General features: G+C 40.7%; 4 protein-coding genes across 8 annotated transcripts; 1 reads left to right on the forward strand and 3 right to left on the reverse strand.

Moving 5' to 3' along the window:
- Positions 1-154: 154 nt before the first annotated feature.
- Positions 155-3,596, reverse strand: lin37 (lin-37 DREAM MuvB core complex component). The gene is made up of 9 exons (XM_075465275.1): positions 3,193-3,596; positions 2,876-2,951; positions 2,747-2,797; positions 2,630-2,659; positions 2,325-2,410; positions 2,029-2,189; positions 1,632-1,763; positions 1,434-1,504; positions 155-572 (listed from the first exon to the last, which is right to left on the reverse strand). The coding sequence occupies exons 1-9, from the start codon at positions 3,224-3,226 to the stop codon at positions 485-487; spliced, it is 729 nt and encodes a 242-aa protein (XP_075321390.1). The 5' UTR covers positions 3,227-3,596; the 3' UTR covers positions 155-484.
- A 132-nt stretch (positions 3,597-3,728) lies between these two features.
- proser3 (proline and serine rich 3) lies at positions 3,729-8,757 on the forward strand. Of its 3 annotated transcripts, none has more exons than XM_075465249.1 (13): positions 3,729-4,106; positions 4,180-4,291; positions 4,403-4,647; positions 4,723-4,871; positions 4,997-5,049; positions 5,589-5,653; positions 5,733-5,866; positions 5,967-6,202; positions 6,301-6,815; positions 6,912-7,056; positions 7,334-7,493; positions 7,930-8,011; positions 8,138-8,757. In XM_075465249.1, exons 1-13 carry the CDS (start codon positions 4,096-4,098, stop codon positions 8,187-8,189), a joined length of 1,959 nt encoding a protein of 652 aa, XP_075321364.1. In that variant the 5' UTR covers positions 3,729-4,095; the 3' UTR covers positions 8,190-8,757. The 3 variants fall into 3 exon arrangements, with proteins under 3 accessions (XP_075321364.1, XP_075321366.1, XP_075321365.1); XM_075465251.1 differs by having other exon boundaries at positions 6,912-7,035; XM_075465250.1 differs by having other exon boundaries at positions 6,930-7,056.
- hspb6 (heat shock protein, alpha-crystallin-related, b6) lies at positions 8,231-9,734 on the reverse strand. 2 transcript variants are annotated; one of them, XM_075465279.1, is made up of 4 exons: positions 9,531-9,734; positions 9,293-9,447; positions 8,936-9,058; positions 8,231-8,834 (listed from the first exon to the last, which is right to left on the reverse strand). In XM_075465279.1, exons 2-4 carry the CDS (start codon positions 9,443-9,445, stop codon positions 8,679-8,681), a joined length of 432 nt encoding a protein of 143 aa, XP_075321394.1. In that variant the 5' UTR covers positions 9,446-9,447; positions 9,531-9,734; the 3' UTR covers positions 8,231-8,678. The 2 variants fall into 2 exon arrangements, with proteins under 2 accessions (XP_075321394.1, XP_075321393.1); XM_075465278.1 differs by having other exon boundaries at positions 8,231-8,837; positions 9,531-9,724.
- A 1,107-nt stretch (positions 9,735-10,841) lies between these two features.
- On the reverse strand, positions 10,842-13,500 carry psenen (presenilin enhancer, gamma-secretase subunit). Of its 2 annotated transcripts, none has more exons than XM_075465282.1 (4): positions 13,414-13,500; positions 12,520-12,589; positions 12,266-12,370; positions 10,842-11,446 (listed from the first exon to the last, which is right to left on the reverse strand). In XM_075465282.1, exons 2-4 carry the CDS (start codon positions 12,578-12,580, stop codon positions 11,307-11,309), a joined length of 306 nt encoding a protein of 101 aa, XP_075321397.1. In that variant the 5' UTR covers positions 12,581-12,589; positions 13,414-13,500; the 3' UTR covers positions 10,842-11,306. The 2 variants fall into 2 exon arrangements, with proteins under 2 accessions (XP_075321397.1, XP_075321396.1); XM_075465281.1 differs by lacking the exon at positions 13,414-13,500 and adding an exon at positions 12,933-13,042.
- Between the last annotated feature and the right edge of the window lie 1,175 nt (positions 13,501-14,675).

A 14,675-nucleotide genomic window follows, 5' to 3' on the forward strand; every position in this document is an offset into this window, starting at 1 on the left:
ATTTAACTAAAAAGTCAGTGGAGATTGATTTCTACCATCTAATCTGTAGTGAATTCTTACAGGTCAACCACATTTTCAACAAACCTCTATGTGTATATATATGCTTCTCTGTTATTTGAGCGCGGTGTCAAAGAAGGAAACCTGAGAATCGAAGCGCCTGCAAAGGACTTTAATCATTTTTGATCATGTTGAGGATGCTCAAGTCGACGTTTGGAAAATACTACTGAAAATTTAATTTATTACATCTACACTGAGTTTCGTGAATAAGAAGTCCCACAATTTACTATACAACATTCCCAGAAAAGAAATGTCAACAGATATTTCCTGCAATCAAAAGGACATGTGGTCTCGTAAGTTTCAAAGTTCTGTAAAAGTTTTCCAGGGACTCAGACTGTGTAGAAGGCAGCTGTGTTCACACTCCAAAGCCGCGGGTTCTTTTCAAATGAAGAGTCCATTCTGTGCTGGAGAGCTAAAAGGCAACAGGTTAATGATCATAGAGGTCCTTCATTTCCTTCAGGATCTTGATGCTGTCGCTGTACCTTAACTGGTTCTTGTTGGAGCACTCCTTCCATCTAGAAAAAAAACAAACAAATTCTTTCTAAACTTTATACTTTCATCATTTTGACAACCTCATCTCGACTGGACATCGCCGCCAATCTTTCTACACATGTTGTACATGGCTACTTTCCTGGAAATGACCTTTGTTTTAATAGAAACAGGTTTAAGTGTAATTTAGTGGATTCCATGATCTGTTAATAACAATATGTCAGATGTAGAGTAGAGTTGATTTGAGCAGAGTTGGGCAGTAACTCAAGTGTTTTCCATCAAATTCCACTATAACAGTTTTGTTTAATCAAAGCTTCCTTTGTCAATCTGTTAATAGCTGCATTTCCATCACAAGAACCTTTTTCAGGAAGGTCTTTTATGGAGGTCCAATTATTAAAATCATTGATGTGTTTTTTTTTTTTAATATTAAAATTTATTTTGTGTCAGACAGTGAGCCACAATAAAATATCAAATAACAAAAATACGCTTCATGGAGGCTCTGAGGAATAACCACAATCAGATCCCCACACAAATAAACCGATACCATGTATACTGTGCAGGTTTCACACGATAACAATTAATCTAAAGAGTCTCCGTGTAAAGAACAAGCAAATCTCAAATCAAATCAAAGACAATGGATTGTCCTTAGTTATGTGTCAGTGCTAAAATGTACGCATGGAGGATTTTGTTTCGAAGTCTGGTTCTGTCAGAGATTTGATGTGTGATGTGTATACATCAGACGTTAATAAGCTGGCTCATACTGACCCTTTAGCACCTAATGTCAAGAACACCTGAAGGAGAAGCCTTCGTTAAGGTGAGTAACAGTATAATGACAATGTGAATAAATTGTTGTGTAGTGCATCTCAAACAGCTTTTCAAGAACCTACTTTTGCCTTATCTTTTTCCAACGTTCCATGTGGTCACTTATGAGAGATCCTGATACAGCGACATCCGTTAACTGTAGAAACAGAGTTGACCTTTTTTCACTGATGGACTCCATATATAAGCAGACTTGTGCAGTTTAATATAACTATATCACAACAAAACAAAACAAAAAAACTTCAAACCACATATGAAGCAAAAACCTTGGTAACGGTGGGTTTTTCAGTCTGTGGGATTCTCAGATTAACGGGTTCACCAGAAGAGCTAACCGGACAGGAAGCTGGAGGAGGAAGTCTGTACACAATCTGACCTTTACCATTCATCATGTCTGAAACCTGGTCACACAAAAAAGATGAGCACATACAATCAATAAAAATGACTAAATACAAACGAATGCAGCACCACCGTTATTTGCACTTAAGCATTTCAGGTGTAATGACCGTTAGAAGCAATGGTGTAACGACTTCTTTAAATTACAATAAGAACTCCAGTGGACACTTTCTTTAAAAGTTTACTATTTCAGAGAGAATTTTGCAGACAATTACAGGTTTTCCTAACAACTGAACTGTACAAGCGTAACAAAAAGTATATCCATCTCACCTCTTCCTCCGTCATGCTGTGTGGGGAGCTTGGGAAAGCAGCTGGCTCTCGAACTGAAGGATTGTTTCGCATCCATGCACGGCAGATGGGATACAGTGGTGTGCTGGTGTTAAACTGAGCCAAATCAACACTGCGGTCGAACAACTTAATAATGTAAGCATCTGGCAAGAGGAGACGGGCAGAAATACAACAGCAATAAATTAAAAAGGCAATAAAGGAAGTTCAGCAAGGATCAATTACACACCATTACTTCTTACTGTGGCGTTTTCAAACATCTACTGTATACTAATTTTTACTTTGTTTATGCTGATTGGTCTCCGGTAAGCCCTCATCCATTTCCTTTCGCTTCTTCCTCCGGTGCTGTGGAAATCGAGTCGAGGGTCTGAAGAACAGTGCAGCAAATTCATAATTACATAACAAAGTAGAAGACAACAAGATTGCATATCAAATGTTTCAATTCACCATTGTGTGCAACTAAAGAGCTCTAGTTGGAGAGACAGGACCGTGGGAATTATTTTTTCCAGGTACACATAAAAAGGTTAAAAGACAAAAATGTTCTATTTGTACTCAAGAGGTTGAAAATACAAATACAGACACTTGCCTTTTTCCAGCAGATGATGGCGACAGATCCCTAAAGAGAGGAAAGCGAGCAAGTTATCCACCAACAAATTTACGTACATTTATCAAGATGAAATAAAAATTTTAAAAAAGCCCATACTTGCTCAAGGAGTCCGCTGATATTTTCCCCGGATCGCCCTCATTTGTCTCCCTGTTCAAAGTAAAGTGTTATGTTAAGGGTTTTAGTTTTAAAAGTGTTCATCTTACATCTAACCATCTAACAACTAACCTTTCAATTTCACTCTTCTCCACAAGTCCCTTCAGCACAGCGTCTAACCTGTTGCGAGCACCGGCGCCTTCCACATCTGCAAAAGTAAGAATTAAAGTCTAAAAACTGGTTGCGATATCTATGAAAACAAGTCACGCTGACATGGTTATTACTAGGAGTTAATATTGGATTTAGGAGTGAATCACATCCACTGTTACTTAGTTTTTAAAAAAAATCGACTTAATCATAGTTTTGCCTAAAGACCTTAGAATTGCAGCAGGTGACTGATGACAAATCATTATGGTATGTTTTCATGGATGCCATATTTATGATTTTACCTGGCCTTTCAGTCTTGATCTTGACGTGGTGCATTATATCCTATTTTTCTATACGCGTCTCAGAAAGTTCAAAGCAGCTCTTTAACTGCTGCTAATCGAAGTGCACAGTGTCTTTTGAGTTGATAACAACTGCTGGTCGATTACTTGGCAATAGCAACGTTTGCTAGTTAGCTGCGGGTACGTTTTAAATCAAGCTAGCCAACCACTGCGCTAGGCGTAACAAACTGACGTTAATACTAGTCCACAAATGATTCACCGAATAATGGCTGCCCCTAAAAGGCACTGCAGACCATTTGCTTCATTATTACAGCGGACAGTTAGACTATCTACTAGCCTAAATACCGTTGCTAACTTAGCTTGTTTTTACAAGCGCAAGGTTTTTAGAGGGTTTCCTCTTCCGCGCGCTGCCGGTTTCCTATTGCCTGATTGGTCCTTGTGCAAACAACACGTTACCTGTGATTGGTCAAAAATCACGTCCATTATTTTAACGCAATGTCTATTGGCTGCAGTTCGTGCAGTAAACAATAGGCACGAACTGTAACGTTTTCTTCTGGTTTCATCGACAATGCTAAGCAGTTTTATGACATAAGACAGCTACGTGTTATGCCTTATATTGTCTACTGAAAAGTTGCGCTTGGTTTAAAATGTTCCTGAAACCCCTACAATAGTGGGTCTATTCGTCTGGTAAAAGGCAGTTTATGTTTATTTATTCCATGGTAACTCTTGTGGACATGCTATGCAAGCACCGAAATTCAGCGGCTAATGTGGTCGTCGACTATATTGCTGAACTTTTCAAGACAGCAAACAGACTGATGAATTAAGGTCAGGCATAAGTGAGACCCACACTGAAACAATCTCACCTGTGCACCACTGATGTATTCTCCGTGACATTCCTAAACTGCTATGAAATCCAGGTAAGACCTTATGGAGACATTTGAAATAACCTTTAACAGTTGTTACAGTTCTTAATGTTTGTTGTTTTTATAGTGGACCCGTATTCACAAAGCAGAACCCCTTCCCACCAGCATCCACAGTGAGGAGGAGGGAAAACTACCACCCATCCGTCAAGCAGTCCCTGTCAAAGAGAGAGAAAAACATTGTATGTTTTAAAGTCAGCCATATGTACAATGCATAACCCAGCTAATGTTTATTTCGATTTTTGTAAGTACCTATAGCATTTCTTTTTGGTTCTTCTTTTTTTTTGTTGCAGACTCTGAGTCCTGCTCGTTCATGCCAGCAACCCATTGCACAGTTGCACTCTCTAAGCCAGGAGAGCCAGCAGCCGTATAAGAAACATGACCGCCATTTTTCTGCTGCTGATGGACAACCTGTTTTTAAAGAGATCTGGCCATCTGACTGCGAATCCTCTCCTGAAATGGAGAAAACCAAAAAGTCTGCGAGATCAGAGACATTAACAGTTTCTCCAGGAGTTCAGGAGGATTCAGTGCTTGCTAAGTTTGTCTAACTCTCTTTTTCTTACAGTATGATTTTTGATTTGCCTTGCAAAGCACTGACTGTTGCTTTTTCCAGATATATAGATCGTTTTCGCCATGGTCAGCCTCAGAGTCGAGAGGAGCGCCAGCAGACGGCCTCTGCTAGCGGAGATGAGCAGTTGCCTTTTTGGTGGATATCGCACTCGGCAGCCTCCAGTTCAATACCTACTGAAAGAACAGACAGAGGTATGCACTGTTATATTTATTTGTTTGGGCCACTGACTATTACAAGCTCACGAATGTTCTCAAATTTCTATCGCAATCTTTCTGTGCCACCTTTTTTCCTCTGGATGGACACTTGGCCCTGAAAGATGACCATGATTACGGCTCAGCTGGGCAGCATCGGCATGACAGATCCTTCACCGTGAGTGTATTTGGCAGTTTACTGGAAATGAGTCACAATTTAGCCTGTTGTCTTTGTCCACCAAACTAAAGCTCTACTGTACTGCTGTCAAGAAGTTATTACGAATGTGTTTTTGGTTTTTTTTGTAAATGAGAAACAGCTCCTACTACTGTCTTGCTTTTTATTCTGTGTATGCTATTAGAGTGGAACGTTTGCCTTACACGGTGTCTTGATTTATTCCAAGTTTGTCTGAATGCCTGGAGGCCTGATTGTCTTCAGGAGAAACACTGTGTTCCGTATAAATATTTGCATTTCAGCACCACAGCTCTCCGTTTGGAAACCTCTGTGTATTAGATAACTGGGGAGCCACTGTTTATGCAACCACATTTGAAACATAGTTTGGCCTCCTGCTGTCAAATGTGAAAAAACAAAAAAACATTAACATATTTGTTGGTATTATTATGTAAGAGCAGATGATTTGTGAGAACTCTTGTTCTAATGCTCTTTTTCATTTCTTTTTCATTTTCGTTGTTTCTCGGGTTTTGTCTGACACACCCCAGGGTGAATTTGATGACACAGAGATATTACACCTTCAAGAGAGGGCCAACAGCATTCTGCTGAGAAGGTACTTCAACCCTAAAGTGACATTAATGATAACTCAGTACAGTCCCTGAGTTGAAATGAACCTGTTACCTTGTTAACAGTGAACGTAGTCCGAGTGATGGATCTGTCCCTGTCAGCTCAGAGGGCCTGGGATCCTCAGACTTCTCCTCTTCAGTCAGTGTGGACGAGCCAGTGCGACAACCTTTGATTCCCAGTTTGATAAAACCGACTGCTGGTGAGGCAATAAAGTGGGGTTAAACATCACATATGTACCCTTCTTTCCTTTTTTCATGTTTGATATTTAAAGCCACAGGACTGTGTTCATATGTTCACAGCTAAGGACAGCTCAGAGTCAGTTCGTGCGGTTTCCTACCAAAAGTCTGTCATCCCTAATTTGGGCCCCCCCACACGTCCAGAAGAAGACATTTTGTTCCAGTGGCGTTTACGGAGGAAGATGGAGCAAGCCAGGGAATGGCCACAGTCCCTGCAACGCTCCAGTTTTCATGGTTCTACATTAACCTGGCAAACCCCCAGTTTAACTCATCCATCTGCCAGTGAACAACCTTACAAGGTTGGACTCAAAGTGTTTGATGAAGTCCGCACATTCTTTGTAAGATATGTATTTCAAATTTACAAAATGAATTTTTCTCTTTCTTGTATAATCTAAAGGAACAGCACAGCTCTCAACTTCCCCAGTTCTCCCAAAGAAATGCTCGACCACACATCACTGCTCAACACCCAGAAACCACAGAGGCCCACAGACTACATCCCCCAGATCCAAGTCCTCAACCCTTTCCTGCCTATGTTGTCCCCGGCTCCTCTGTGTCTCAACCCCAGGCTATTGCCCATGTCCCTGCCCACATGCATTTACTCTGTGATGTCCTTCCCTGCCCCATCCAGCCATCTGATGCTGCAGAGAAGCAAAGAATTTCCCAGAGGCCAGATGAAACTCAAACCAAACCTCTCCATAAGAAAAAACAAGTCCCCGAAAACTCATTGAATATCATCAGCGGTGTGCTTGTTGAACATTTGTCGACCTCACCACATGCGTCACATGGAGCTGTAGAAGGACAGGGATGCAGGCACCAAAAAGTACCTGAAAGGGACAAGAAGAAGAAAGCAGAGACCAAAGAGTTGGAGAAGAAGACACCGCTGTCCACCAGACAACAGAAGAAATCAGCAAGGTGATGTATAAAAGCATGACTTGTGTACAATAGTCAAGTCTGAATGCAGATATACTCTGGATTGTGAACATCCTTTGGGGTATTCTTTACAATCAGGGCTTCTTCCCATCACAGCCTTCCAAAAACGATTGCATCATGGAAAGAGCAGCGCCGACAGGAAGGAAGCCAAGACTTTCCCAGTAAGAGCTGCACCGCTGATGATGAACCACCACCCTCTCCGGTACATACTACCTTAGGACAGGTCAGTGCAAGGGCAGGCTGAGCACTTTTACACTTCATTTACCAGTTTGAAGGTTATTATAGTTCATTTTCTCAGTTGAACGCATCCGTGCGTATTTTGACGGCAGAGAGGCGGTGTGCTTATTTGGTCCAAGCGTTTTCTCTCCTGTCAGAAGTGCGTAATCTGCCAACAGTCAAAAGATTAATTGTAGTTAATCTAATGTTATAGCGCAATAATAATACAGCAGGTGATTACAGTCTGAATTAACTGCTGGCATGTTTTTAACTGACTTTGACAGGTAGTTTCAGAAGTATTGTTCCCTGCGGTGGATTCTCCTCCTGCTCAGACGATCCCCGCTTCATCTCCTCTTCCTCCTCGCACTCTGTCCTCTCACTCGCAAGCTCAGAAGAGTCAAGACTCTGTACAAGTCATTTCCCTGCTGCTTCAAGAGGCTGAAGGTGAGCTTGAGGTAGCAAACGGCTCTGACGTTTGCCCCGCGCTTCATTTGAGACCAAATTTGTGACCAATGACTGGATACCATTACTTGCATGATAAAACTGTTTAGGTAAAAATTCCTGGAACTTTCTCAGCTGTGTTCATGGTGCTCTCGTGTACGCTTGCCAGGTTGAAACTTTCCCTGCAGGATGGGGCGATATATTTTTCTTTTAGGTGTTGCTGCAAGTTGATTTAGTTTGTCTTGTAAATGCAGAGTTAATATCAAGGACCTAAGTTCCTGATTTGAAACGGCATTATTTATTCATACCAAACCCTCACAAGCTGAATCCAGATCACGTCATCGTGTCAAAACCGCAGCAGTAACTTGCCCTCTGTTGGGATTTGCTGATGAAATCTGCCCATTCCTTCTACATCATGCTGTTTCTTTTTAAAATTCAGATTCGGATGAAAAAGAATTTGAAGACGACCCTCTGTTGCAAGTCCTTCGCCAGCAGAAGAAATGGGTCAAGGATCAGCTCAGGTAAATCCGAAGAAAACTGTCATCTTTACTGTTCTGGACTGTTGTGTTAAAGCTTCTGTGATGTTATCGTTTAATCAAAAAAAGAAAGCAAATCTCACTGAAAGCTTTCTGTAATTTTCTTCTTAGTGAAGTGGACGCCGTGCTGAATAACTTTCCAGAGGACCGACGAGTTACTTAAACTTTGGCAGGAGACAATTTGAGTGTTTTATATGATCACACTTTGTTATTTTGTAAAGAAATAAAGTTTATTTGTATTTTTTTGAAGAAATATTTCCACATTAAAGAAGTCGGAGATACGTCTGGGTGCATCAAATCTTTGGCACAATACAACGAATGTACAAAAGTTCCACAGAAACAAAGAAAAATGACAATTGGCTCAAAACTGTGAACATCGAATATTTACAAAGTGTTGGTTCATTGAAATATTATGTGAGATTAATGATTAACAGCAGAGCAGTATATACAAACCACAGAGAGCAGGGAATATCAGAACAGGACAGAGTAAATGTGTTTTGGCACATGTCGTTGTGTTGATATAAGCCGGGAAAGCCTGAATTTATTGCTGTTTTCATCTGTGTGTTCATAAAGGCTTGCATTCGTTTATTTTCTTATATGGTGAAAATGGCAGACTTCAGTGCAGAGGCTTTCCGTTTCGGCATTGATGGGATTAAGTCGGAGATCTGGCGTTTTCAGTTTGCAGCATGGGTGCCGATATGACCAGGACACCGTCTGGGGAGACGGCCGACTCCAGAGCCATGGTGTCTACTCCCTTTGGGATTCGGTAGCGCCGGTTAAACTGCCGTGTTGAAACGCCAGAGCCATCCTTCTGACAGAAGAGAGTTGAAACCAACTTTAGAGGACAACTCAAATCATGGCGACTGTAAATAAACTGATAAACGTTCCATCTCCACCCCGCACGCTAACCTTCTTTTCTTCATGTTTTCCTTGCACTTCTACAAAGTCTCCCACCACTTTGACCAGCAGGTCCTCTGGCTTGAAATGCTTCACATCAACTTGAACTGTAAACCCGCTGTCATCACAATGCACCTGCCAGAGAGCACGAGTCAGAATGTTAAACAGGATTACAGAGAAATAAACACCTACAGCACCACTAATAACCCCCCCGACAGAACCTCAGCATCTTCATCCGTCTAACTGGCTTCCCATCCATTTTAGTTATTTAGAAAAAGGAACAGCTTACTGTAAGTACTGTGAGCAATGAAGCATTCAAGCGCCCTTCTGACTTTAGCATTAATAAGTGATCTACATGAAACTACCAACCTCTGCGGAGCTGCCATTATCAGTCTCTGGGAGTAATGTTGGAGACCAGTTATGATGACCGTAGGTCCCGTTCAGACGTGGAATGAGAGGTGGTAACACCTTCTCCCATGGGATACCGCCGGTTGTCATGGTGCTTGGCAGGATGAAGTCCATTTCTGATAAGAAGAAATTTTTGAAAAGAGGAGAGTTGACTTGACTGCGGTTGAGTCTCCGAGACAAACAGCACGGGGCAACTTACCTCCGCTTATGTTCTCTGACTAAAAAGGGGAAGAGCCGCCCCTGGTATTTAACCGCTTGTGTTCTCCGCTTATCCTGAGTTAAGAAGCACAGCGCGTGCTGTGGGGGGGGCGGGATCTGGCGCGCCCGTCTGTCTGACTCCGGGATCCTCTCCCTCAGGGTGCTGGACGTGACTGACTGTCCCGTGTGTGCTTTATAGTGGAGTTGCATAATGAGCTGGAAGTCCTACTGGGGCACCTTGCCTCTGTTATGTTCTAGACTGTGTACCCTTGGGTGTTCAGGCACGGCCACGCCGGATGAGCGTAGGCCTATTGTTTTGGGAGTGACGCAGCTGTTGCGGACTTATCAGTCAACGTGCTTATTGGCCATTTACATGGTCCTCAGTTTTTATTAGGTCGGTGACACTGATACAAACGGGCAATTGATGTGTAATCAGCATAGCAGCTATGGGCTTTATATTTAAGGTCGGTCGTCAAGGAAGGTCTGTCCAAAAATAAGTTCAAAAGACGACGTTGTTGTTGACCGCCCGTGAGCAGATGCCAGACTGACAGTGACAGCAGGGAACGTCTTACACACGTGCTCTTACATGTGTGCAAGACGTTCCCTGCTACCAATAGGCCTTCCTTCCATCAATCGGCATTAAAGTGTTGAGTGGAATTGATAGAGTACCTGGATAAAAAAACAACAACACACAATTACTAATAAATGACTGGTAATGTTTCAATTACACCCAAGTATCTGAAGTCAAATAAAGAGCTAATAACTGTTGTTAGAGTGAATAGAAGTGCCTCAAAAATGAAGACTAAATGTGGACAATTATCAGATTCTTACTCAAACTATAACTTCCAGTTTATGTCTGTAAATGGATTAGCCGTCAGTCAGTTTTATTAGGCATTATGAAAGTACTCTGTGTGCCGATACTTGTTCTCAGCACACTCTGATGTCCACAGCTATGCGAACACGCTCTCCCTGTTAGCACAGCCGAACCTGTCACCAAAGCTCTGAATGTGACCAGTGACTAAAATTGGCACTGATTATGTTATGACTCATCAAGAATGAAATTGAAGAGGGGGCATTTAGAGGGATTAAGTTATTGGGTTTCATAACAGGCGCCAGCGGTTGTCCTAACTTTAGGAGACATATACAACAATGAAGAGCAGAAATGGAGGGTATAGCTCATTGATCAATGTCAAAAAAAAAGAAAAGGTCCATTTTGACCCATCCAAGACAAAGTCAATGACATTATGAGGTATGACTAAGATTCTGACTCCAGCACTGGGAATTCTGTAGACGGATTGAAAGACACTGTTAGTTGAAAGAACTGTACATACTTTTATTTGCCAATCATACAGGTAAAAATGGTTTTGGCTGCACAATAACACACAAACAGTCACAGACAGGTTGATGAATCTATTTTTCAATCATTTCAACAAACATGAGTGTACATCCAGCTTCTACATTACAACATAGTGTAGTATACAAGATTAGCTTTATCTCATCTTTATTTATTTATTTTTTAATCCAACCGACTTAAGCAAATGCCTTAACAAAACAAAACAAAAAAACCCCCACAAAATCCTGAGTCCTACAGCATGGATCTTTTAAAGAGATGAGATATTACTCTGTTAACACGTTATGCCGGTAAAGGACCAATAAAACAGACCAAAATCTTTCACTGTAGTTAAAGGGAAATTATTTGGTCCACCGCACTGGATCATTAATCATTTTCAAAACACAGGTCACTTAAAAAAAAAAAAAAAAAAAAAGACAAAAAAATTCAAGGACTGCCCAGTGGAATCGTAAAGGAGAGGTAATCTCCCACTTCCCCCCACTCTGCTCTGAAGTGCTGGAATATCGTGATCCAGGTGGTGAGTATTGCTACCCACAACAGCAACCCCAGTGCTGATCGCTTGACATCTACAATAACACAAGAGCATTAGACAGTATTTAAATAGACCTGCACACATGAACTGTAAAATATGTTTTACCCTAAAGCAGCACCTAATTTAACACCAAGCAAATACACTTTTTCAGCGTGTGCCTCAAAGTTTTAATGGTGGCACAGATTTATGCCAGCGAGTCATTTATGCTTCAAGAAGGAAATCGTAACAAGGATATTTGCAGACTTAATTTCTTATCTGTACAAAGTTCAGTAAAGACACGCATGTTTGTGTCTTCCAGCCTGAAACACACAATGCTAATTCTGTCACAGTGATGAACTCAGCAATGTGAAGCAAATTAATGTTGTGATCGTTCTCTTTCACTCCAATCAAACCAATACATGTCAGAGTATTTAAAAGTCCACGTTCTGAGATTCAAGATCCCGTTTACTCTGCTGAGTCGAATGGGTTTAAGTGGAAATCATACAGCATTCAAAAGAAAATTCTCAATTCTGGCCCCAAAATTCAGTAAACAGTAAAACAAAAAGGTCACAAAAAAAAAAAAAAAAAAAAAAAGAAGTGCAGTGGGGGAATTGTTTTTATACAATTTTTTGCACGTTTACTTGGTTGATAACATTTTTGAATTAAGAATATGTCCAGAATGTGTCTATGTGGGCACACATACGCCATGCGGACAACTTAAAGGGTAAGCATATGTTCATGCAAGTTCAGGAGTAACCCTAACCCACTAAATCATCATTAAATTCAGATTTATATTTCTTCATCTAAAAGGCATCCAGAATTTTTATTTTTATTTTTTAAAGTGCCGGCCTGAAACAGAAGATCTGACACCCACATGTTTTTATCTGGAGCTGTTCAGTGAAGGCTGGCTTCATAAAGGCTTCCTGGAAAAACCAAACAACATTTACCAGCCACAGGAAAGGCAGAAAGGCAAAACCACCTGAAAAAAACCAGAAACAAAACAATTATCAGTGATAGAACCATAGAAATTACGTAAAGCCCTCCTAAACCTGAGGCTCCCATGCCTCAGTCTATACCAAGTAGTGTAAATAACGTTTCATTTCGAGGTTGATTTTTACGTCATCTTACCCAAGTAATATTTTCTGCACAGGCCGAGTTTCTCCTCGTTGGGAAGTCGTTCCAGGTTCATTGTGAACTACTACAGAAAGAAAAGAGTGACGGGGAGAACCAGAAAGCTTTTAAGTATTTTTAGTAAATACATCGCTGTGATCGCCAGCCACATATATGACACTTGCTTCGGGACAGACGTTTGTATAAAGACACACCAAACAACGCAGCAGTGTCGTCATGTTTGCTAACCCACTTTGTCAGGTGACTCGGAATACACTTCAGGCTACCGTTAGCATTTAGCTAGCTTAGCAGTGCAACACAAAGCCACAAACAGCGGCGTCTGTAATTCATAAAAGTGGTCTACAATCTGGTGGGCATCTTTTAATGATTTCAAATAATCAAGAATACTCCGTATTAATATAGAAATATACCTGATGTTTCTACAGCCAATTGTCGCTCAAGTAAATCAACTACATAGAAACAAAACACTTCCTACTCCTAACTCTTCTTCTTCCGAATCCTTCCCCTCGGCGTCTTTTTCTTCACTTTTATTGATCTGTGGAATGTGTGCATTACCGCCATCGTCTGGTACGCAGCAGGGAGCCAGATTACACTATTTATTTTAAAAATCGCTTTTTTTTTAACAAGTTCCATCCTGCACTTTTTATTCATATAGCTTTCTTTCGTATTGTACAGAACCACCATCCTTTCATATCCTCCCCTCCTAGCTTTTGCCATTTTTCTTTCCACTTCTTCTTCTTTTTTTCCGACTGTGCTTAATAATGCTCTTGATTTCTGACCAGCTGAAGTTATTTATCACATGAGATTTCTACTTGTTGAATTTCAAACCAGATATGAGCCAGTACCCACAGAATACCCATCAAGGGTACAAATTTAAAACTAACTTCCTACCTTTGTTGTATTTTCCAGTACAGGGAACTTTTTCTTCATCATCTTTTGTCTTGGTTTCTGTGGCAATCATATGCTACACTTCCCTGAATACCACCACCTACTGTACTGGAGTGTGTGACATACGAGAGAAGATGCTATTTTATTGGTACATTGGAAATATGTGGCTGGCTGAAAAGTCCTGAAGGCAAAAAAAGTCACTGGATACGTGGAAATGCAAGCCTTACAGTATCTGTTTAGGGCTTCATAAAATAGTAAAGAATAAAAGAAAACAAGGAGTAGAGCAGCTCAGAAAATAAAATGCTCCTTTTTTGTCTTTAACATCTTCCCCGTTTTATCCCTCTTTCAGCTTAAAAAAACTTTTTTTAGTTAATTGGACAAACTGAATTGCTTTTTTTCACCTCGCTGTCAAGGGTTTGAGATTTAGTGGTTTCGAGAAAGAAAAAAAATCATACCAAAACCAATCAAACAAAAAAAGGAGAAAAATAACAACTTCTTCATTTTCAAGAAGAAATTTCGCTTCAGAGGCAAGTATCCCATTTCACAGCTGCTGATATATCACTTCCTCCTGTTTGTTTATTCATCAACGTCATCCTATTCTAATTTCATGTGGCTTTTCGTATTTTATTGTCAGACCAACAACAGAGTTTCTGAACATTTCTGCTTCCTCCTTGAACAGCTGGTGGTAACAAAGATGCATACTGCCACCTCCTGTATTAATGTGCAGAGTCAACGTAACAAATTTGGGATAAAATGCATTTAATCATCACGACACACACAACAAATGCATTAAAAAATCTTCGGAAATGTCTTAATCCCTCTCTAGATTGATTCTCCATATTCACTGAAACCCGTTTGTCATTTAGCTCAGCTGACTACCACCAACTAACTCCTGCCTGTGGTGTGAAGCTTAATGAGATTATTAGTGCGTAATAAAGACATTTAGGACTTTATGATAATTAAAAAAAAGAAATTGAACTTGTTTTATTAAAGCACGAAATAGGAATGTCATAAAATGTCAGTGTCAACCATCAATTAATCAAGATTTCTAATCATCAATGCAATTAATGACGTTTGTGTCATAATTAAGAATTAATCCGAGAGGTGATTTCATTCTCTAATGAAGACTTCACATGTAACCACCCAGTTCTACTCCTTGTGGGTGTCTCACCCCAAAAAACTCACTTTCCCTTGCACCACTGCGGCACACCCCTCCCATCTCGCGCCTTCCCTCTTGTCCTCCTCGAGCTGCTAGCCGACGGAGT

Source organism: Odontesthes bonariensis, chromosome 5 (genome assembly GCF_027942865.1).
Source record: "Odontesthes bonariensis isolate fOdoBon6 chromosome 5, fOdoBon6.hap1, whole genome shotgun sequence".
NCBI classification, from domain to species: Eukaryota; Metazoa; Chordata; class Actinopteri; order Atheriniformes; family Atherinopsidae; genus Odontesthes; species Odontesthes bonariensis.